General features: G+C 56.8%; 1 protein-coding gene across 16 annotated transcripts in view; it reads left to right on the forward strand.

Moving 5' to 3' along the window:
- The window catches only part of DLG3 (discs large MAGUK scaffold protein 3), a 55,782-nt gene that overhangs the window by 23,189 nt on the left and 9,210 nt on the right, over positions 1-23,383 (forward strand). For 7 of the 16 annotated variants that reach the window (XM_052672750.1, XM_052672749.1, XM_052672746.1 and 4 more), the window contains 12 exons: positions 2,650-2,703; positions 7,525-7,575; positions 9,668-9,792; positions 10,193-10,362; positions 10,577-10,713; positions 10,818-10,962; positions 11,104-11,263; positions 13,572-13,728; positions 13,850-13,952; positions 18,578-18,692; positions 22,601-22,777; positions 22,956-23,031. In XM_052672750.1, the coding sequence (XP_052528710.1) occupies positions 2,650-2,703; positions 7,525-7,575; positions 9,668-9,792; positions 10,193-10,362; positions 10,577-10,713; positions 10,818-10,962; positions 11,104-11,263; positions 13,572-13,728; positions 13,850-13,952; positions 18,578-18,692; positions 22,601-22,777; positions 22,956-23,031 (1,470 nt within the window). Of the gene's footprint in view, positions 1-2,649; positions 2,704-7,524; positions 7,576-9,667; positions 9,793-10,192; positions 10,363-10,576; positions 10,714-10,817; positions 10,963-11,103; positions 11,264-12,852; positions 12,980-13,571; positions 13,729-13,849; positions 13,953-14,210; positions 14,315-14,442; positions 14,546-18,061; positions 18,191-18,577; positions 18,693-22,600; positions 22,778-22,955; positions 23,032-23,383 lie in introns of those variants that run through there. The other 9 variants (XM_052672748.1, XM_052672753.1, XM_052672754.1 and 6 more) reach the window with 7 other exon arrangements.

Consider the following 23,383-nt stretch of genomic DNA (forward strand, 5'->3'; position numbering starts at 1 on the left):
AGGCACAAAGCCAGCAAGGCAGAGGACAGCTGTTGGGAAAATCTGGGCAGCAACAGGAGTTGAAAGGAATAGCAGTGAAGGGGAACGAGGCTTGAAGGTCAAGATTCAAGAACTTTCTGGTTTCTGGAGGCTCAAAGAAGTGGAGCCTTTACCACCAATGTAGTGGAAATGCTAAGTCATGGCTTGAAGCAGTGATGGAGCACCTGGTGGGAAGGCAACCAACCCAGGGGAGCTCAGGTGCATGTAATGTGCCTGAGTGACTGGAAGGGGTGGAGTCAGGATCCACCCCTTCCCAGACCTCATTTAAGGGTTGGCAGTGGAGGCATCTCTTCCTGGTGATCCCTGCCTACCTGAGGCTTCTAAAGGTATGCAGCTCTTTTCTTTCTTTGCAGTGGTTGCAGCTGCTGCATTTGGGCTCGTTCTCATTTGCTGCAGCCAGTGACTTTGCCACCCTGTTAATTTTATGGTACTTTCTGTCCTGTTATAGCATTGCACACCAGGAAAGGTGCAAATCTTGGAATATTTGCAAGTGGAAGTCAGGGCTAAAATCCAAACGTCTTTCCTCATGGTATCTGGAATAGTTGGCCACAGGAGGCAAATGGGGATTTCCCGGTCTGAATTCCTTCTGATCATGTGTGACTTTGTTTTAAGCAGCCACTTGCATTCAGCATCTCCTGGGTCCCATCTGGAGCCTGAGTGGGAAATTGTGCTCCTAGCAGTATTTTGAGATGTAAAAGTCAGTAGTGTGGAATGGCTGCGAAGGATGCTCAGCGCGCAGCGAGCGGGCTAGACAAAATATGTCCTTAGGGCTCACCACTGTGTGAGCGAGGCAGTGTGATGTGTGATTTGTGGGCCATTAGTAATTCGACAAAGAGGCTGCAGTGGGGCTCGCTGAAGGACTCAAGCTAGACCTGCAAAAGCCTCTGTGGCATTATCATACAGAGCACTTCTCCCCATCATTTGCGGAGTTGAATTAATGTCATAAATCATGGAGCACGTGACAGACTGCATTTAGTTAGGCTGCCTCTTCTATATCCTTCCTGGAAACTCATCTAATAAGAGCTGGCCTCTGGTATGCCAAGGTTCAAACATCCACCATGTGTTAATTGCTGGCAGTAGAAGTACTGCTGGTTTTTTTGGTGTTTTTTTTTTTTTTTTTGCTTTGAAATGTGGAATCCCTTCCTAGAATTGCACTGGGGACTAATAAAAGCCAGTGCCAGGTTTAATATATGCTATCTCGCAAATTATCTGGACTAAATACAAGGACTGTGCACTACCAGAGAGGGGATATTCCCAGCTTAACACTGCTTATGGGCCATGGAGATCCCAAGACATTGGACCTGAAAATTATGATTCTTTTATGTGTGTGGGAGTGGTTTGGCAGGAGAGCTTGGAAGTGGTCATATTTCCCTGAGCTAGAGAATTAATTGCCATAAAAGCTATGGTTTAGTAACCAATAGTTACAGCTGCTGGAAAGATCAGAAGGCATCCAAATAAATCAAATTAACTACCTCCTGTTCCATCCTTATGAAAGCTGAACCTTTCTGGGCAAGATCAGAAACGCAGTTCATCTGACCCCTAACTCTGCCACTTACAAAACCATGAGGGTGAAACGTCCAGAAATACAGACAGCTAAAACAGGAGAAGGTGGAGACTGCCTTTCTGGATGACGTGAGGAGGTGGTTCTCTGTCAGGAAACTTATATTAGAGGAGAGCAGTGAGGCAGTAGCCCGCTCCTGAGAAAGTCTCAGATTCATTGAGGCTGTTGGGCTGTGCAATGTGGCCGCCCACGTTACTGGGTAGTCAGTGTTAACTGCAACACTAGCTCTACTGCGACTTGCTTCTCCTCACTAGGCTCTCAAGCGTCTGATATCCCAAGGCAGAGGGCTCGCCTCCCCTCGTAGCTCCTATTTACCAGCATTTTCCCATGCAGCTCTGGCTGTTGCTCTACACGAGTCTTGAAATGGTGCTGTAAATCCCAGCACGCCCTGGATTTTGCGCTGTTTGCTGTTGTGTGCTGGTGAGAAACGTCAGCCTTACGATTAGCCCGAATGTACTCTTCTTTTGCCTCGTTCAGAAGACAAAGACCTCCCCGATGTGGGGATGCTCCACGGGAAGGGCCTGCGGGTACGACGGGCACCGCGCCTTCAGGAGGTTGCGGTGCTGGACAGCTCCGGCTCAGCGCGGGACGCGCGAAGGGCCGCGCTGGCAGCGGCCCGGGTTGCGGCCGTAGCTGCTGTGCTGGGAGGTGCCTGCAGGCCCCAGGGATGGTCTGCTGCCCATATGTCCATCCCACAGGATCTCCTTTCCAAACCCTCCTGTTTCCTCATCCCTTAGCAATGTGGATTTCTAGTTCTAGCGTTCACATGAATCGGACCTGAGGCTGGAACAGTTTCTAGTCTTGCCCATATCGCTTGCTGCAGCTGAGACCACGTGTCTGGGGAATACGGAGGAGACCCACGCCTGAGCGATGCTGTGTCCCCATATCCAGCCCAGGCTGCTGGCCACGTGGAGGAAGGGCAAGGACAGAACCCTTCCCAACCTGCCCTCTTCTGCCTGGCCTGGAAGGGCTGTGGAGGCATGGCCAGGATGAGGCCGTGCAGTGCAGCGGGCTGTGTTTGGTGACATCCCGCTTTTGTCTCCCCACAGGCCAACCCTGCTCCCATTATCGTGAACACAGACTCGCTGGAACAAGGGCTCTCTGTAAGTCTCCCGGTTTTGTTTCAATTCTTTTCAACAAACGCTGCATTTTCTTGGCTCAAAGGTGCCCAAAAGGCCCCAGCAAGATGGCAGAAGGGTCTGGTATCTGTGCCACAACCCCACATCATATCCCAGCCCCAAACCCTGCTGGGGCTGTGCTGAGCAGAGCCACGGCTGCCGGCAGCTGAGCAGTGCTTGGTGGTGGAGAGTGTTTGCAGCCACTGTGCATTTGGTACTCTTGGCTTGCTGTAGAGGTAATCCTCAGCTGGTTGCAGAGAGAGTTTGCAAGCTGCTGCAGCACTCAGCAGAGCATTTGCAAATCATTCCTGCAGGGAGGATGGAAGGAGCAAGGATGGCCACTGTGGATATCTGCAGCACAGCTCCCAGAAGGGAGCTCGGTTATCAGTTTGCCAGGGCTTGGTTGGTCTTTGGACTTGAGGTGGATGGATTGCTCCTTTTGGTTGAGCCTTTCTCATAAAACGTTTCAGGCGTCAGATGCTGAGCCAAAGCCTCCTGCACTCAGGAGGGAGTCCGTGCTTTCTGTCTCAGCATAGTGACCCTGGGTCCAGCAGCCTTACAGAAGTTGTGGCACGAGAGTGTTGTCATCTACAAAGGTTTCCTGCCCAAGCCCATCACTTGGCAGTCTATGACTGCAGGGAGTGCTGAAAGGGATCTGCATTCCTGCAGCCCACTTGGTGGCTATGCTTTGGTTTCTGGGGCTGCAAATTCCAGCCTGGAAATCCTCTTTCCTTCTAATTCTTGCCACAGCAGTGCAGAAAGCAGCCAACACAGTGCCAAAAAATGGCTTGTGAAGAACCATTGTCCCACATAAATGTGGTCCTTCTTTGGAGCGAGGGTGAACCCTGCTCCATCCTGCCACCTGAATCATAAGGTTGGAAATACCACTAAGGTCATCTAGTCCAACCATCAACCCATGACCACCATACCAGTAAACAGTGTCCCTCAGTGCAGCATCTACCCTGTTCTTGAACAGCCCCAAGGGATGATGATTCCACCACCTCCCTGGGCAGCCTGTGCTGGTACCTCACCAATTTTTCTGAGAAGAAATTTTTTCTAATATCCAACCTCATGGAGATCCAGGCTCTGGGGAAAACAAACCTTAACATCTCCCACTGGCTGTTCCAGGGGTCAGCAAAGGAGCCACAGTGGGGGCTTTCTGCAGAAGAGCACTCTGAAGTGGGAAGTCTGGCAGCGTGCTCTCTTACGAAAACAAAAGCTGAAGCCTGTTGGTACAGTATTTGGAAGGGTTAATGTGACATCTTCCAGTCTTTAATTACTTAACTATTCACTGCTTTCCTTAATGATAAACAGATGGATGTGGTCTAGTTCCTTCCTGTTCTAGCTCCATTGATAACATTGGACTAGCTGCTGGGCTGAATTTGGCCCTGGCTGTTTATTAAGAAGCTTGCTCCACATTTGTGTCCCTCTGCCCACCCACCTCCATCCCCAGGAGCATGTGGCACCACATCCTGCTCACTGCCAGGGCCGGTGCTCAGCTTCACTGCAGGCTGTGCTTCTAGGTTGTAAAAATCCAACAAATTTTTTATCAGGCTCCTGCTGCATTGAAGGCATTGCAGTCGAGCTGGACTCATACAAGCACCTGCTCACAGCCAGTTCCCCAGTCAGTGTGCTTTGCACACCCAGGCCCCAGGCGTAGAGGAAGCATCAAGAGCACTGTTCCCATGGCAAGCAGCACTGTCTGTGTCCCAGAGCTGCCTCTTCAAAGCTGAACCCCTTGTGTTGTGTCCCCAGTGCTGCCCAATCCTGGTGCTGATTATTGGAGCTCAGCCACGCGCCCAACCTGCACTCAGCACACAACTGTCCCCTTAATGTGGTGGCTGCAAGGCATGGACTCAGAAAGCAGAGGATGACTGTTCCTGCAGGTTATTCTCCTTGCAGCCATTTGGGTTGGTTTGAGGATCTCCATCTTAGCCTTCTAAATTTGGTCCTGAATCATTAGCAAATTGCAAACCGTGTTCCACGTGCGACAGCACAGTGTTGGCCGGCTGAGCCTGCAGACAGCTTGCAGTAGCACTGGAAGGTGTGTGCATTTCTGTTTATTCAGTGAGTGTTAACTCTGCAGCCTTCTGTTGATGATTTAAATGTCATCATTTCTAACTATTTCCATGCTGCTCAAAACGCGAAAGAGAAGTGAAGGATGGAGAGAAGGCCTTTCCTTGAGACTTCAGGTGGGCTTCCTGCATGGGACAGGCTTAGAGCAATGATCCTGGCCCTACTTTGTTTGAAACCAGAGCAGAGTTTGGGTTCATGGTGGGGCTGTGTAGGGAACAGCCAGTGAGCTATGAGCTAAGCAAGAGAAACCCCTGAGAAATGCGAGCAGAGTGGTGTGGGCTCACCCTGCCTCACAGCAACCCAGGGACATGGTTCAGGATACCCATGTGAAAGCCTGGAGCTGGGCATCACCCAAACAAGCCCCACACGAGAGCCACACGTGCCAGCTCTGCAATGCTCTTAGCATGGAGGCAGCTCCTGAACTGGGAGGGAGCTTGGCAGAGAGTTGGAGGGGCAATAGAGGCGCCCCGGGTTTTGCTGTCAATGAGTAACCGGTATTCAGTTTTCCTGTGCTGGAACACTAGCTTTGTTGGCTTGTTCCCTTGGTTACGTGGTATATATTAAGGGCTCCATTTGGTTTCTTCATGCAATTAACTGGTGTTCTATTGTGCTGATTTTGGAGACGTAATCGGAGCAGGAACTTCACGTCCAGGCTTGGCTGACCTGGCACATGCAGTGCTGAGCAGGTGCCAACGTTTCCCATTTCATGACACAAAATGCTGCTCAGCATTTGACAACCCCAAGACTTTCAAAAGGTTTTGCAATGGGGCCACGTCCTGGGGTGTCCCTGTGTCCCGTGCCGTGGGTCCCTGCCCTGGTGCTTCCCATTGCGGGTGGCTGCCGCTCTCTGGGCTGGTTCTGCTGGCTCTCCCCGCGGCTCACAGATTGTCAAAGTTTTCTGCACATCCCCATCCTGTAGGTATGTATGTGCTGTTCCTCTGCGGCCGTGGGTGTGCATATGGCTGTCTGTGTGGCAATAGCGTTGAATGCCAAAGCGGAGAGGACAACGTGTGTAGTAGCGGCGGCTGCCAGGAATCTGAGTTGCTGGAAAGCTGGGGGGAGGCAGAGCCACGCACAGAGCCACCAACTGCCTGGGGGCTCAGGCGAGGGAGGTGGCGAAGGGGGGTCGGCATGAGTCAGTGTGGTGGGGTGAGGAGGAAGAGCGGAGGTGGGGGGTCTTGCTGCCCCCACCCAAAGAGGTTTCATCCTCCCCTTCCTGCGCTGCGCTGGTGCCAGGCAAAGGGATGCAGCATCTGTGCCCCTGGGATGTTCCTGCAGCTGTCAATCGTAGAATTTTAGAATTGTTGGAGTTGGAAGGGACCCTTCAAAGTCATCTGGTCCAACTCAATGCCTTAACAGCACGTCCCAAAGCTTTCTTTTCACCCTTATGCCCCATCTGAATCTCTTTTGTTTCAAGTTCCTTCTGTCTTTTGTTTCTGTTCCCACTCTCAGTGGTCACAGTGGTCCTGCAAGGCTCTGGGGCTGACAGTGCTCAACTCCCACCAGCCTGACACATCCCAGCAGGTTCCTCTTCAACCACTGCTTGCATCTGCCTCTTCAGTCCAGTTTTTCCTTCTGTCAGTTCTTTGAGGCCAAACCCACCTCAATGCCTTCAACCTCCTCTCCTGGCCCACGTTCCCAAGCCATGATGCCATCTCCCTTCTCCACACTCTCTCCATCCTCATCCCTCTTGCAGCATGGTACCCACAGTAGAGCGTGCTCTCCTTCATCATTCCCAATGCTCACTACAAACCCATGGCATTGCTCTGAGGTCTGAGCCCCATTCCTGCTGCCTTGCAACCCCACAGCCTGCTCCCTCATCTCCCAAAAGGAATTCAAGTGTGAGGTTTGAGTCAACCTCTTCCCATTTTAAATATACAATTCTTTTTCAGCATTTTTTTTTCCCTATATTGAGGTCTCCATAGCTGTTCAGGACCTACTCTGATGACCCGGGGCATGCAGAGGAAGCAAGTATCTGGATGATGTCTTTGAAATTGCCACCTTCTTTTTCTGAGTGTTGGCAGAGATGGGGAAAATGGAAGGTTTTGGCCTGCACGCTTTGCTATTTCAGAGCCTACAGCTGCAGCTCTTTTGCTTTTAATTCACTGCCCATTTCTCAGTCCCTGCCCTCACCACCGCATCCCATCACCTTCACCACGATGGCTGTGGGAGTTCTTTCAGGGCAGGGAGCAGCATTTACATGGCTTTCCTATTTTTTATACTGGGGCGCCTTCTGTATATCGCACTCAACTCCCTTTGTGTCCAACTGTTTCAACAGAAGAGATGGTTCTGAGTTCCAATTAACAAAGCCATGCTGCTGGAAGATGGTAGTTAGGAGTTAGAGGCTACCAGAGATGTATGTTGTGTTGTAACACACAGACCATCCACAAGCCCTTCCTTTGCTTCCTGCAGCAGTGCATTCCCGAGGTTAATTACACGCTGGCTAACGAAGGCGTCGTTGCTTTGTGTGGAGCCCCTTTTCACGCCTCGCACATTGAGCTGCCGGAATAAAAGGACTGAGCTGAAGTGCATTAAAGTCAGCGGGTTTGGGATCGTGCCCAGAGAGAAAAGCAGCGAGTGGTTGGATTTCAGGGCAGGGTTGTGCGACTGCATTTCTGACAGCCCAGGTTTTGGGGTGGATTCTCAAATATTCCGTGTTTTGGGGTGGACTCTCAGTACTGCAGTATCCTGGGATGTGTTCGGCCGTAACGCATCTCTCCCTCTCCGCAGGTGAACGGCAGTGATGGGATGTTCAAATACGAGGAGATCGTCCTGGAAAGGGTGAGTCCTCCCCATGGCATCTCCTCCCACTCACACAGCGAATTGGCTGGGGGGGTTTTGGGGAGGGGGAGGAGGGGGTCCATCTCTCCTTCCCTGCAGCACAGGGGTGGGCTCACCGCTCCGCTCCCCCCCGCACACCCCTCCAGAAGGAAGGAGGAAGGTTTCTCATTCGCACCCTCGCCCCCTCACAGCCGCCAGCGCAGAGTTGGATGGGGGGGGGACTCTTTGTCACCGGCTTTGCTGGAAAATGGAGGCAGGAGGAGCTGCACTGGCGCACAAAAGGGGGGGGGTTCTGTCTTTCGCCTCCGTGCCCCGGTGCCCCCCCTGCCCCAGCGGATGGCTCTGCCTCGCCGCAGGCACAGAGTGCCGTGATGCTGAGCAATGAGGACAGGTTTTCTGGCAGCCTGGATTGCGGCGGGGCGGGGGGAGCTCCTGGCTGTACCTTCTGCTGTGTCGGTGGGATCCTGGCCACGCAGCGCTGACGTTGGGATAACGGTGGTTTTGTGGGGATGGGGACGTGAGCAGAGGGTCAAGTAGGGGCTGTGAGCACTGTGGGAAAAGATGGAGCAGGCTTGGCTCCAATGCATCAGCCCCATGGGGTAGGCGCAGAGCTGCATGGTCCATCCCCTGCACCGCTGCATGCCCCATCCCACCCCACACCCAGGAGCTCCAGCACCGTGCAGGGCCTCCTCCTCACACTTGGCTGGCAGCGCAGGGGAAGACGCATCACTCGTCCTCCTGTTCTTTTAGTCATCCCCCTCCTCCCCCCCGGCTCTGCATCACGGAGGTGGGTGGACGGAAGGTTATCTGGGGCTGCAGCCTCACCCACCGCTTCCCCATTGTGCCTGACAAAGCGTGCCCAGGGGATGCTTCCTTTTTGGGCTGAGTGCTGCTGTGTGCTCCGGGCTGCCAGAGGGGCAAAAGCAGTGTGTTCCAGGGATGAGAACCCTCAGCCATAGCAATGGGCTTGCCCTTGCTGTGAAGACAAGGGCAACCATGGCAGATTTGGGGAGCTGTCTGCAAAGAAACGTGGCAGTGGGTCAATGGGCAGTGCACGCGTCTGCTGCAGGTGTTGTCCCCACATCTCCAGCAGCCCCAGTGCCGGCAAAGAAATCTCATTAATTTGATTTCTTCTGGATTATCGGAATAGTAACAAATGCCTCCTGAATCATGGCCTGAGCTGGACACGTTGCAGTCAGGAGACCTCCTTTGGAGCCTCTGCTTGGATGCAGCCATCCCAGCCATGGGTCCATGCAGGGGCCCCCAGGGCTCCCCTCCCTCTGTGGATGAGCAGCACCGCCGGGCAGCCAGGACAGAACTTGGCCCGAGCGTGGCTGCGTATGAGAGGCAGGCCTGGTAGGATGTGACTAAGTGTCAGCTCTTCCGCATGAGAAAACAAGGCAACAAGCCATCTGATTTTCAAGGCAGAGCAGAAAAAAATAAACAGTAATTGTCCGCTTGCATCAAGCATGGCACTGAGAGCAGCACTCCTAAGTGTGTGACAGAGCAGGGTCCTGTGAGCAAGGACTGGGCAACAGAAATACCTCTGGTGCTGGGACACTGCTGGGACACAGCGAGCACTGGGACAGGGGCTCCCTCCTTCCTCCCAGCAAGGCTTCATCTCCATCCTTACGCCTCCCTGGAGCAGATTTGGGCACCAGCAGTGCTGGGGTCAACTGGGGATATTTTGGGCCATGAGCACATGTAATACCCACATCTCACTGGATGCTAAGACTCAAAGTGGTCTTGCAGGAGCCACTAGGCTGCCAGCACCTGACCCAAGCCCCCCTTCTCTGTATGGGCCGTGCGGGTGGTGTCTCCTCTTGAGGATCTGCCAGCAAAGGGAGGTTTCTCCGCCAAGGACCACCCCCTCGTCCACCAGCTCAGTCTCTCACAGAGACGTGGTGGTGAGGGAGGTCCTGGCGGCTCCCACGCTCCTGCTCCATCTGTCGGGTGCTCCGCACTGAGAGCTGGGCTGACGAGCACCCATCTTCCTCGGCCACACATCCACTGCATGCACGGAGCAGCCCAGCACAGGGGCTCACTGGGTTTGGGACAGCGTGGGACAGATGCCCCATGTGCTTTCCTGCAGGGTAACTCCGGCCTTGGCTTCAGCATAGCAGGAGGGATCGACAACCCCCACATTCCAGATGATCCCGGCATCTTCATCACCAAAATCATCCCCGGGGGAGCGGCGGCCATGGATGGACGTTTGGGGTGAGTGTGCAGGGATGGGGATTTCACCGTGCCTCCCGCTCCCACTGCACAGCTCTCAACCTGCTTTCTTCCAGCCCTTTCTCCTTGGGCAGGTCCCCTTTCCAGACATCCTCCTTCTATCAGCATCCCGTCTCCTCCCTGGCTCTGGCTCTTAACCAGTGCTGGATCCATCCTTCCTCCCTCTCCAGCATGTGGACTGCCTCCCCTGCTTCCCCCATAGCCTCCACCCCAGGAGGAGGAACCTTGCTGTCACCCCACATTTTGGCTCCGGCACTTCCCAAAGCGCAGGACCCATCCAACTTAAGCAGCTCCCCTTGTGCAAGGGTCTGGGTGGCGGAGGTGACCGTGGTGGCACAGGGTTGGCGATGCTGGGGAGCTCAGGATCACACTGTGTCTGTAGTGTAAATGACTGCGTGCTGCGGGTCAACGACGTGGACGTCTCCGAGGTGGTGCACAGCAAAGCAGTGGAGGCCCTGAAGGAAGCAGGCCCCGTGGTGCGGCTCGTTGTGCGGCGCCGGCAGCCCCCACCGGAGACCATCATGGAGGTCAACCTGATGAAGGGACCCAAAGGTGAGCAAAGGGGCTGCGGCAGGGAGTCCCTGTGGCATGGGGGGTGTTGTGGGCTGGGATCCTGTGGGATAGGATGCTACAGGGGGGGATGCTGTGAGTGCAAGGTGTGGGGCAGCTCCGCATCAAAGCTCACAGTGAGAAGGTGTCTCGTTGCCCAGGGTTGGCTGCGGCCAAACATCCCTCCTCTCTCTCCTCCCCTCCTGCTCATTCCCAGGACTGGGCTTCAGCATCGCGGGGGGCATTGGGAACCAACACATCCCTGGGGACAACAGCATCTACATCACCAAGATCATCGAGGGAGGCGCTGCCCAGAAGGACGGACGCCTGCAGATCGGGGACCGGCTGCTGGCGGTGAGCCCCAACCCACACCTCCACGCTTCTCCCCTGCCCCCTTTCCCAGCATCCCAACCAGGATGGGTCTGACCGCATCTTACTGTCCCTTTGCCTTGTGGCAGGTGAATAACACCAACCTGCAGGACGTGCGGCACGAGGAGGCGGTGGCTGCTCTGAAGAACACTTCTGATATGGTGTACCTGAAAGTGGCCAAGCCTGGCAGCCTGCACCTCAACGACATGTACGCGCCCCCCGACTACGCCAGCAGTACGTAGGCAGCAGCCCTGCACTGCAGGAACGGGGGGTTCCATAGCAGGAATGGGGATGGCACACGCTGGAGCTGGGCTGGGCTCCACATCTACACTGAGGCCAGTTCCTGCTCCTGATGCCCATCTCCTCTCTTTGCAGCCTTCTCAGCCTTGGCTGACAACCACATAAGCCATAACTCCAGTCTGGGCTATTTGGGTGGTGTGGAGAGCAAGCCTGCATACCCTGCCCCCCCACAGGTGACCCCCTCCAGGTATTCGCCCATCCCTCGGCACATGATCGGGGATGAAGACTTCACCAGGTGAGAACTGCAAATGGGCATCCCCATCCCTGCCCCTTCTCCTCCTTCCCTTTCTCTGTCTGACCCAGTCCCTGCATCCTGTCATGTGCTGAGTCTCTGCTGGGGCTGAAAGACTCCATTTGTGGGCTCTACGCAGGGAGGGAGGGGCTGGGGGGGTCATCTTGGTAGCGCCATATCTCCTCTTGCTGTGTTCACCAGTCCCAGGACAGCTGTACCCAGGCACTGTGAGCCCCAGGGCCAGTGCTGAGCCCACTTTGGTACCAGTGGGGCTAGGGCTGGATGCTATGTGCTCGGGGCTGATGCTCAGGTCAGGAGCAGGGTTGGCTCTGCTGTTATGAGCAAGGCTGCCATGTGGCACTGAAGTTGCTGCAGCCTCATCAGAGCTGGGATGGCCTCATTCTGTGGTGCTTTTGGATCCTAGAGCAGGAGGCAGGCAGGTCCTCTCGGAGACCCCCAGCCATCACATCCACCCCATTGAGTTCTCACCTCCCAGTGCTAAGCTGGACCCTGCTGCATGCAGTGACCTCTCTGGATGCAGCCATTCATGTGCTGCCGGGGCACCACGGGAAGATGCAGTGCTGCAGGAGCTCCGCTTTCTCCATGTGCATTGCACCACCGAAGGGACTGATTCCCAGTGCCACCACTTCATCTGTCCCTTCTCTGGGATCCCGATCCCATTTATGGATCTTTATGGGCCAGAAAGGGACAAGAGCATCCTGACACCTGAAGCGTGGTGGGCACAGTGCAGCAGGAGGCTGCTAGAGGATGGTGCTGCCCTGCCAAGACCCCACTGCTGCCGAGCTGCTCCTGGCTGCTGCCTCCTTCCCTGCATGGACTGATTGGAACAGAATCCCAGCATATCCTGAGTCGGAAGGGACCTACAAGGATCATCAGTCCAACTCCAGGCTACACAAAGGACCCCCAAAATTCAAACCCTGTGTGCAGCACTCAGGTCAAGGTGTCGGTGCCACAGTGTCCAGGATCCATCTGCAGGAACGTTGTCCTGCCCAGCGTGTCTGGAGCGCATACTGTGACTGAGAGCTGGGATAAGAGATTCACCTCTCCTGGGCTTTGTTTCCTCCCCTTGGTTCCTGCAGCATCTTTTGCCTTCACCGCTGGGCTCCAGCAGCAGGCAGTGCTCACACCGAGCTGACTCCCAAGCAGACACCAAAGCAGCAGCAAATCAAGGATGCGGGACTCAGCAGTGGAGCTGAGTGCTGGTAGCAGCCCTGGAATGTGGCTGAGCCTCTGTGGAACCCAGCGATCCCAGTGGGGTTTCCCCAGTCCTCTCCAGCACCTGTGCACCCCAGCCTGAGTCTTGAGCTCTGCTGAGCTCAGTATCTTCTGAAGGTCACAGGGGTCAGCCCCTGCCCCACCAGTGATACACAGCTGTAGGACTGAGTGCTGCTGGAAGGAGAGGCGGCCCCGGTGCAGCGGGGGGCAGGAAGGGGTTAAGCCCACAGGGTCTAACCGGCGCCGGAATGTCCGTCCTCTGTGCTTCCATAAAAATCCCGAGGGTGGGCATGGCATTGAGAAGCTGAGTGCCCCACGGCCACACCGGGTGGGAGCAGAGGACAGAACCACGGGGTGAGAGCTTGGGGAGCTCCTGCCCCGTGCCACAATGTTCACCGTCAACGTCTCCTCCTCCATGTCCTACCGGGGACAGCCGTCCCCTTCCAGGCAGCGGCAGGGCCATGGGAGCAAGTGTGAGCCGAGGTACGGTGTGGGGACAAGGGCAAGGAGCTGAGAGGAGAGCTGGGAGGGTCTGGCAGGGCTGGGTGTCCGTCTGTCTGAGTGTCCGTCTTCTGCTTTTCATGTTCCTTATAAGGTGACAGCCTGAGCTGTCCAAGCGACATTCAGTCCATCGGGACACCCAGCCCGGTGCATCCACCCCACACCAATGGTCCCAGTGCCATGCCGGCTGCCAAAGCAAGGAGCTGCTGTCTGTCGTTCTGATGGCACTGATTTATTTTTTTTTCCTAGCTGAAAATCAACGCCGGATGGCTGCGGGGCCGGGCGGCCTTTCTGCCAGCGCCTGCCTATTGTTTGAGCTGCGCCAGAATTAAGTCACCGCCAAAAAATTCGGGGCTGCTCGTGTGCCATGCAGGGCTGTGCTGTGAACGTCCTGTGTGCAGCGAGGGGTGTGCTCATCCCATGCTGGCATCGTCCCCAGTACCCTCACATGCTCTGACACTGCCACGTCCACTGCCCTCTGTCCCCATCTGTGCTCCATCTCGTGTCACCCCAAGCCCTCCTGTATCCCAGCACAAGTGGCCTCACTGTGATGTCCCCGTGTCTGTCCCTGCAGAGAGCCCCGGAAAATCATCCTGCACAAAGGCTCCACCGGCCTGGGCTTCAACATCGTCGGGGGAGAGGACGGAGAGGGCATCTTCGTGTCTTTCATCCTAGCCGGAGGCCCCGCCGACCTCAGCGGGGAGCTGCGGAGGGGAGATCGCATCCTGTCGGTGAGCTGCGGGACGGGAGGGGGCGGAGCTGTCCCGGGGACGCCGGTGTGTTGGGTACGGTGGGGTTGGGGGGGGTGCGGGGCTGCGGGCGCTGAGCCCAGGCACGGCGCTGTCCCCGCAGGTGAACGGTGTGAACCTCCGTAACGCCACCCACGAGCAGGCGGCGGCGGCGCTGAAGCGGGCGGGGCAGACGGTGACCATCATCGCGCAGTACCGGCCCGAAGGTACCGGCGGGGCGGAGCCTAGTATGCAAATGAATGACCGTGGGGCGTGGTCTGTGTAAATAAGGGGGTGGTGCGCTGTATGCAGAGAGAGGGGCGGGGCTCTGCGCTTGGACGAGGGGGGCGGGGCGGTGACTGGCGCGCGGAGAGAGCGGGCGAAGGGGGCGGCCCGGCGAGGCGCTGATTGGCGCGGAGAGGGGCCGGGAGGCGGTGCCCGGCGGGAATGCGGGCGGTGATTGGGCGGCGCGGCGGGGGGCGGAGCGACGGCGTCCCGCCGGCTGTGCCTGCGCGGCTTTGTGTGCGGGCCGGGCGGCTCGGGGGCTGCTGCCGGGGGCGCCGCCGCCTCCCACCGCGCCGAGCTGCAGGTGAGCGGGGCTGCGCGTTCCCCGCCCGCCGTCCGGTTCTCGCCTCCCCTCCTCCCGGAACGGAGCGGGGGGCTCTTTGCCGGGAGCGAGGCCGGCGTGGAGGCTGGGCCCCGCCGGGAGGGGGTCGGCTCCGCTGGGGTCGCCGGAGAGGCGTCGGTTGGGACCTCTCCAGCTGTCGGCCTCGGGGCCTGAAAGAGGGAACAGGGCCGCCTCCCGTGTGCCGCTCCTCCGGTACGTGGTGCGGGCCGGGCCTTGGGGGGCTCTCGGTGCGGCTGCGAGCATCCCAGGGCCGCGCTCCAAGTAGGGCGCGGGCAGCACCCCGGCATTACCCTAACAACAGCGCTTCCTTAGCGCCGGCCTCTAATTCACCCGGCGGAGGCGTCGATGCTGCCGGGAGTCGCCCGGGGGGAAAACCCCCGTGGGGCGCTGAGCCGCTCTGTGCCCGCGGCGGACAAAGAGCTGCGGCTGCTTGGTCTCGCACCGCGCCGAGTCCCGCACCGCTCCGGAGCCGCGTGTCGCTGCGCTTTGTGCCCCGTCCCGGCGGAGCGGGGCCCTCCGGAGCCGTTAGTGCCACGCACGGGTGTGCTGTGGGTGTGGTTTTGTTTGTTTTGCTTTCTTTCTTTTCGTGTTGTGTTTTGGTTTTTGTTTTTTTTTCTTTCTCCTTCTTTCCAGGAAGCGTTTCACGTTCTCGTATTTCTGGCTCTGTTCCCCACTTGAGATTTGGCGTTGACGCGAACGAGAGCAGTTTCTAAATGTCAGATGGGACGAAATGTTTTGGAAGCCCTCTGGAGTCGGGTTGAGGTGTCAGTGCTTTGGAGCTGCTGCTTTCTGGCCTGTGTTCTGCTATGGCAGCGATGTGCAGCAGTGCCTGGAATTTGAGTGCTGTTGCAGTGATGTGGGGCTGCAGAACCCCAATGTGTGCTGCGTGGTCTGTGCAGGTCACACCTACAACATAGGTGTGCTCCAGCTGTGATCTGGTTTAGTCCCACCTCCGCGCAGCTGTGAGGCTGCTTCCATCAGTTTTGGGTGTGAGGGCCTTCCTGGTGGGGCCCTGTGAGCACAGAGCTGGGGAAGGACGGCACTGGGAGCTGCAGCCTCTGTGCCTGGCGCTGACCCAGAGCTGTAGTGAGATTGTTCTGTTCCATGCTGCTCTGGGCTGTCTGTGAAGTCCCTTCTTGCTGAGCGTGTCTCCCTGTGGACTTTGCTATTAGCACTAGCGATGGGTTTGGCAGTTCCACCTCCTTGAAGGCCTGTGGAGTGAAGCTTCGATATCCTTTGCTAAACTTGGCGTGGTCGCGCAGTGTGCTGCTGGAAGGGGCCTGCAGAGACCTCACTGCGACTTTCAGGAGTTGTAATGCTTGCTTTGTCTCCGTGCTTTGACACAGCTCAGAGCATGCTCACTCTGTGCTCACAGTGAAAGGCAAGCCATTGAGCTCACCATGGGGTCTGCATGGGCTGCAGCTGGAAGGCCTCTGGGATGCGCTCATGGCTGCCTGGTCCATGCAGGTTGTTCCTGCACCTAAAGCAGCACGCGTGCACCAGGCTCTGTGTATGCTTAGGGATTGCTCTCTGCTGCTCTCTAACAGCCCTTTCTCCCCTTGCACTCTTTGCAGAACAGCCACACAGGGGATCAGGGCCACAGGATCAGGGCCCCCCTGTGTGGGTTGGGGGGCAGCAGCCCCACTGCGCTTCAGCTCCGCTGCTGTACACCGACTCCATTTGCTGGGTTTGTTTGCCATAGAAACAGCAGCTCTGTAGGGAAATGAGCTCGGGGATGGCAGCGAGCATTGGTCTGGGTGGAAGCGAAGCCAGCGCTATTGAAAACAGGATGTGTTTTGCTCTGTGAGGGCAGAGAGGCAGAGAGAGCAGCAGACAATGGCCCTGTGGATGTCTAATCCCAGAGCTTTGCAACCTGGGCAGCCCAAATCCCTTTGAGCTTTCTCGTGGAAGAATGCAGAGGCCAAAGGTTCCTCTGGGGATGAGATGGGGGCTGCTCTGTGCCCTGTGGGCTCAGGGCCCTCCCCGGGAGCACCTGCATGGGGCAGCCCTGGAGCAGGGAGGGACATAAGAGCGCTGTGTCACTTTGTCAGCTTGCAAGGTGGTGAGAAGAAAGTGCTGCTCCTGCTGGCGTCAGGTCCTCTTGCAACAAGAGGAGTGAGTTCACCTGTTGCATATTTTCAGTGTTGATAAGGGTGTCCTGAACTCATCCAGTGCTGTGGGAGCGTCAGAGGTGGGGATTAGCAAAGAGCTGCTGATGTTCACCACCCTGCTGTACAGCGGGCGTGCTTCCCAGGTGAGGCTCTGCCACGCAGCAGCTCTGCTTCCAGGATGCAGAGGCAAAGTGGATAGGAGCCAGTGGGCAGAGATAGAAGCTCTGCTTGCGGGAGGCTATCTGCTGATAATTGTTGGGGAGGCTGTTTCAGCATGCTGATAAGGGGGGGCCCGGTTGCATCCAAGTGCTCACTCCCAGGGTAACCTTGCAGGAAGGCTCCAGCTGTGCTTTCAAAGCTCGATGTTGGAGGCAGTGCCTGCTGGCACAGGGGGTTCCTGCATCCTGTTAAGCTGCAGCCTGTGCTACTCGAGGTGCTCAGCATTGCAGCTTGCCTTCTTTCTCCTGGGGGGAAGCCTTTGAGCATCACACAGCATGTCAGGGAAGGTGGCAGCCCCATCTGCAGGACACAGCTCAGTTGAGGAGCCCCAGCAGTGAGCTGCACCTCCCCCTGCCTGCACAGGAGCATTCTTCACAGCAGCTTCCCTGTAAGAGCCAGGCAATTGCACCCTGTGTATGAACTTTCACGTCATGGAGCGTTGCCCATGAAATTTTAACGTGCCTCTGAGCATCTGTACAACAGTGCTGACTTACATTAGGCAAATCCATCTGCTTTCTTTCCCTCCCCCTGCCCTGGGCTGCCTGCCTCTTCCAGTGTGAGCGTTACAGGGAGAAGCAGCAGCAAGGGTGGATGCAATGCTTCTTAAGGAGTGCAGCAAATTCAGCAGATAGATGGGCCAGGAGAGCATGGGTGCCCCTGAGCCAGCAGAGGGGCTGCGAGATTGCAGGGCGAGCTGCTGTCTGAGAGCTGCAAAGAGGAGGAAACCTGGCTTGCTTAACCCTTCTGGCTGAACACCCTGCGAGGAGAGAGCAGCAGCAGGCAGCCTGCAGATGGCTCGTCAAGCTGTCCCACACGCAGGTTCACATTGCACCGCATATGCTGGCGTTTGGGGTTTGAAGCAAACCAGCAGAGCAAGCTTCAGAGGCTGAGGCTGCAGCGCAGCTCCTCTGTGTGAGCGTGGAGTTTTTGTGTGCGGGTTGGGGTTTGTGGTACATCTTTTTTTTGTGTGTGTTTTTTTTCTTTTTAAATTAAAAATGCAGCAGTTCTGTACAGAAGGGAAATCCTTAACTGGCTCTGGCTGTAAAGTTTAGGGCTTGATAGCCAAGAAATGCCGACCCATAGTTGCATAACCCCACCGTGTGCCTGCACTGAAGGAGCAGTCTCTGCACATGGTTAGGGGCTTTCAAACACAGCCTGCTGTGCACCAGGATGTGGGATGTAACTGCAGAGTGTGTACAGACAGGGACAGAATTGGTGAGCCCAGGTGCTTGGTGTGACTCGTGGCACTGCTGGGGGCTTTCATAACCAAACGTTTTCCACGTATCTCCAATCCTGGGAAGTTTTGGCAGCGCCTTTCCTGTCTACCCTGGGTGAGTGGGGCTGCTGCCTCCGCCCTGTGTGCTGGGGCCGACCTTTACACCCAGCTGAAGGTCGCAGCAGCACGGAGGGAGGAGCTGCAGGTGGTGGCAGCTCCCGTCCTGCTGCTGCCGGAGGTGTTGGTGGCTTCTGAGGGGTCTCGCGCTGCTTGGGATGTAGGTGAGGACAGGTGAATTCTTCCTTTCCCTTCCTAAGGCCGCGCTTTGTTCCCCATCCCAAGCCACAGGCAGGCTGGGGACTGCCACCGAGCTGAGGGCCGTGCTGCACGGCCGTGCTGTGTTGGCCTGCAGCTGATGGGCCCCTGTGAGGTCTCACTCTTTCTGCATTTTTTTTGAAGTGCTCAACAAGGCGACCTCAGCCCTGGGACAGGAGAGTGTGCAGGGCAGCTGCCAGCACTCCTTGTTTGTGTATGAGGAAGGATGGGTTCGTGGGCAAGATGCCCTGTGGGCAGGCTGTGGCTGCCTCTCTTGGTGCTTCCTGGGTTCATCTGGCTGTGGGCTGGTGGCAGAGACCTGGGGGCAACCCCGGCCTGCACTGACCCTCTGTCTCCCCACAGAGTACAGTCGCTTCGAGTCCAAGATCCACGACTTGAGAGAGCAGATGATGAACAGCAGCATGAGCTCTGGCTCTGGCTCACTTCGGACAAGCGAGAAGAGGTCCCTCTATGTCCGGTAAGACCCATCCCATGTCTCTGTCAGTGCCATCTCCAGATCTGAGGCCACTTGCTGCCTTCGCAGATCGAGGAGGAAGAGATCACCCTCCTGAGGGAGGGGTCACTGGGTGCATGTAACCATGTGGGACCCACTCCTGTTTCGTCACAGTTCCGGCCAGGAGACCCATTCCTGAGTGCACATGCAAGGGCTGTGCAGTGCCTGGCTGTGGGATGCAGGTGCTCACAGGCTGCACTTTCCAGGAGGTGCCTGTGTTTCCTCTGGGTGTGCCCAGCACTTGGGAACGAGGAAGGAGAATGTGTCACCTTGCAGATGAGCAACTCATCCATGGGCCGGGGCACCCACAGCAGCCAGGATTGCATCCTTGCACCTGGTGGGCATTGCACCTTTCAGAGGACGTGTTGCCCTGCTGCTACGAGGCGAGGGAAGCAAGCTTTATAAATAAGGCATGGAGCTCGGAGAGTTACAGCAGTGGGTTTGGCACTCTTTCGTCAGGGCTGAGTGCTCTGCACTTAAATACCTTTTAAACAGGCAGCTGTGCAGAGAGCTGGGCTGTGCTGCAGCCAGGCAGCTGCGTCCCAGGGTGAGCTGTTGGGGATGGGGAGGTCCAAGGGAGGATGCAGGCAGCTCTCTCCTCTACCCGCTCTGTGCTAACTGGCTTCTCTGTTGCTGCTCATGCAGCGGGATCTGGCTGGAGGGGAGATGAGCTCTTAGGAGGATTATGGCTTTGATTCCAAGTTGTGCTTTTGGTTCAGAGCCAGGCACGGAGCAGGCAAGGGTTAAGCAGCCGCATGGCGCTGGCTCCGTGACTGCTGCATGCCCCACGCCCTGCTGGCTGTTGCCCCTGCCATCTCCCGGCTGGCTGCAGTGAGAAGCAGTGTGGTGGCAGCTAATGAGCAATTGTAATTTGCTTATTAAAATAATCCTGCAACTCCTCACCTTGGGTTGTGGGTGAGGGTTGGCAAAGCAAGGGATGCTTCTCTTTCCCTGCAGGGAGGATGGTGAGAGCTGAGGCTGCGTGTCCTGCAGCAGAGCTGTGCTTTGCAGGAGGGCTTGGGAGTGCAGGGACCTCGCGTCCACATCGACACGGGGCAGAGCCGCGTTCTGTTCCTGCAGTTCGTGGTTTCACAAGGCACTGCTGGATTTGTGATCTGCTGCCCTGCTGACACCCTCAGCCGTGAGCGTGTGAGAGCTGCCCCAGCCCTTCTGGGTGGGGTGGTTTCGAGCACGGGTTGCCTGAAACCAGCCGAGCCGCTGCCTTGTGGACAGGACCTCAATTATGGGACGTGCTACCAAACTGCTCGAGTCAGCACCGCCCGGTCGCAGGGTGCATGGGGCAGCGTGGGGCCTGCTGCTCACAGCCCACCTGGGCAGGGCACGCTCCTGGCGCTGCTGCAGGGCAAAGTCCACCAGCAGCTGGGCCGGGAAGGGGCTGGGACGGCTTAGTGCTGGCTCTGCAAGCAGGCCTGGTGCTGCTCCATTGCCCTGTGGCCAGGCTGCTGCTTCTGCAGGGGATGATGGGGCTGTGTGGAGGAGGGTTGGGCTTCACAGGGCTGCTGTTTGGCTCCGGCAGGCCAGCTTCTCATCCACCAGCACTGAGTTCCCCATTAGGGGAGCAGGGCCAGGCCTGGGCAGCGGGCGTCTTGTAGCTGGGAGCTGACAGGCGGGCAGTGGGGCTGAGGGTGCTGCTGGCTCCGGATCCTGCCTGGCCGGTTCTCTGCTCCTTCCTTCCTCCTAATTGCATTCTCCTCACTCTTAATGGCGCTGGTCTGGCTGGGGCGTGCCAGCCACGCACGCAGCCTTATCTTTTGGCAGGGAGCAGTGCCTGGCAGGGCTGCTTGCCTCCAGCTGAAGGGCCCCGCGGTGCTGCACTGCCGGCTGCCACGTGCTGTGCTCGGGGCCACGCGTGTTTCTGTCCTCCTGTGGGGCCAAGCACAGGAGCCTCTCAGCAACGGCCCGAGTAAGCTGGAGAAAGCAGAGCAAGCTGGTGGCTGCATCGGCAACCTCAGGGCTGCATCAACCCGTCAGGCCTTGGCACAGAAGGTTCCTGTTCTCTTGGTCCTGGGTCACCGTGCTCGAAGAAGGATGTGACCCAAGAAGAGCACATCCAGCTCACTGCTTAGTGCTCCACTGCTCATCTGCGTCCCGGTTGAAACCAGCACAGGGCTACTGCAGGAGCTGGCTCTGTGCCTGAGCCTTCATTTCAGCCCTGTGGATGAGATCTGGCACCTGAGCTCACCATCCTGATGCAGGCAGGTGCTGGTGCCTGGGAGGCAGAAGACGTGTGGTGATGCTGAGTCCCAGGATGCTCACAGGGGGCAGTTCCTGTGATAAGGTTCTCTCTGATCTGGAAGATGAGCTGGTGCTTTGCAGTTGCACGCTGACACTGCTGCCAGAAATAAGGACCTGCAGGTAGATCTGCTTAGTCAAAGGTGGATCGCTCCATAGCTACTCCTGCAGTAGCTCTGCATGGGGTTATAATATAGCCAGTCAGGATGAGTGGGAAGAACTGGGAACTGGGAACGGTGGCAGCTTTCACAGCAGTGTGAGAATTGGTGCTGCTCTTCTGCTTCCCAGGAGAGTGGAACCCCAGCTCACCTGGAGCCACTGCAGGGAAGGAGATCTATGCTGACCCTCCTCTGCCATGCTGGCTGGGAAGAGAGTTCTTATTGAATGTGGTAGAGAAGCAATTTTTGAGAGAGCTGGCTAGGCAGCTCGCCCTGCAGGAGGCTGGTGCACAGCGCCTGTTGCTTTTACTATTTATGGAGCCACAGTTAAAAGGATTCAGCTCGACAATCAGTGTGACTTGTGCTGTGTTGCTTCAGACCCCCTCGGGGTTCCTCGTAGTGGAAGGAGGTGATGAGCAGGGCAGAGGGTGGTGTTACTATGGCTTTCCCCCTTTTCTGCCTGGATGAGGCTGGCAGCTGGCTGAGAAGCGCTCAACGTGCCCCACGCTGCCTGGGGGAGCAGTGGGGCTGACCTCGTGGGGATGAAAATGGGGCTCCCAGTTGTGCTGCCAGCAACAGTGCTCCGAATGGCTGCTCAGCTGTTTCCATTCGTTGCCGAATGGATGTGTCTGGAAAAATAGGTCTGCTTTGAGATCAGACTTTGGTAGGGTGAGGCCCCTGAAAGCAGCTTGAGGCAAAGGGCTGCAGTGCAGGCAGGCGATAAGGCTCCAGTCACTTGCACAGGAAGAGCATTAGTGCTCCTCTTCCTTAGTTTAAAAAACAATTATCTTTTCTGTAGCTGGGTAATTTAATATTGGAGATGAAGCTCTTTTACTGTAAGTAAGCAAGCTGTTCTTAGGGGAAATATTTAAAAATCTGAAATAGCTGTAAAATCAGGTAAACATCGAGTTGCGTTCATAACTCACAGACCTCTGGAATGAAATACCTCTACACATAAATGAAAGCGAAGGCTGTGCGTGCCCTGCAGCCCGTTGCTGTGACTTCTTCCAGCAGCAGGGCACGATCACCTCCTGGCCATCTCACAGCCTTGTTGTCATGGCACAGGGCAGGCTCTCCATTCCCTTCTGCTGGCCCACAGCTTTGCTACTGATGAAGGGTGCTGGGTCTCGCCCCCTGAACAGAGCAGCTGGGTTTTCCCTCGTGTGCTGCTTTCCTGATGGCCAGCAGGGAAGGAAACCTTGGGGTACCATTTATGACTTGTTATATTTTCAAGGCTGCTGAACTTTGAATGTTTGACTGCTTTCTGACCACAGCCTTCTTCAGCATCTGTGTTGTTTGTGTGCTGCTTGCAGCTCATGTCAAGAGCTGGTTTATTGGTCCAGGGCTGTCGTTTCTGTGGGGGGTTCATGGTGAGCACTTCATTCTGGGCCTTATGAGGTCTGCAGTGCTGTTGCTTGCTTGGCAGGGGAGGGCTTCACTCCTCTTTGTGCTCCTTTGCAGAGCTCTGTTTGACTATGACCGGACCCGGGACAGCTGCTTACCCAGCCAGGGGCTCAGCTTCTCCTATGGGGACATCCTGCACGTCATCAATGCCTCTGATGATGAGTGGTGGCAAGCCAGGCTTGTGACACCTCATGGTGAGAGCGAGCAGATAGGAGTCATCCCCAGCAAGAAGAGGTGAGTGCCCATCAGCAGGAGCTGGCTCACGTGGTGCTTTGGTCCTGTGAGCCTCAGGACCCAGCTTCTGGATCTGTGCTGTGTGGCAGATCTGGTGGTATCAGCATGAGGAATATGTGCAGCATTATGGGCATCCCAGGGGCTAGCAGCATCTCTCTCCCTTTTAACTTCCAATCAGGGTGGAGAAGAAGGAGAGAGCGCGGTTGAAAACAGTGAAATTCCACGCCAGGACCGGCATGATAGAGTCCAACCGGGTGAGTGCTGAGCAGGCTCAACAAGATGGTGTGCTGTATGGGGCAGGGTGAGTCCGAGCAGCTCTGTGCTCCCATGGAGGGCAGCCAGAGCTGTCCCAGAGCAAGGAGCAGTGCAGTGGACTTTCTCAGGCACAGCTCCCCTCGGCAGCGTGCGGGGTGGGAGCAGAGCAGCTGGGGCAGCTGTGAAAGTGCTGATGAAGGACTGTGGTTTGGTAGCGGGGCGTCCTCACGGTGGCAAGGGAGCAGAGCACTGATGGCTGGGAGCTGACTGAAGGTGCCTGGTGCTGGCAGAGCTTCCCTTGCATGGAGTGAACGGATGAGGCAGGGAGAACAAGCCGTGCTCCTCCTGCAG

Source organism: Tympanuchus pallidicinctus, unplaced genomic scaffold (genome assembly GCF_026119805.1).
Source record: "Tympanuchus pallidicinctus isolate F22 unplaced genomic scaffold, pur_lepc_1.0 scaffold13, whole genome shotgun sequence".
NCBI classification, from domain to species: domain Eukaryota; kingdom Metazoa; phylum Chordata; class Aves; order Galliformes; family Phasianidae; genus Tympanuchus; species Tympanuchus pallidicinctus.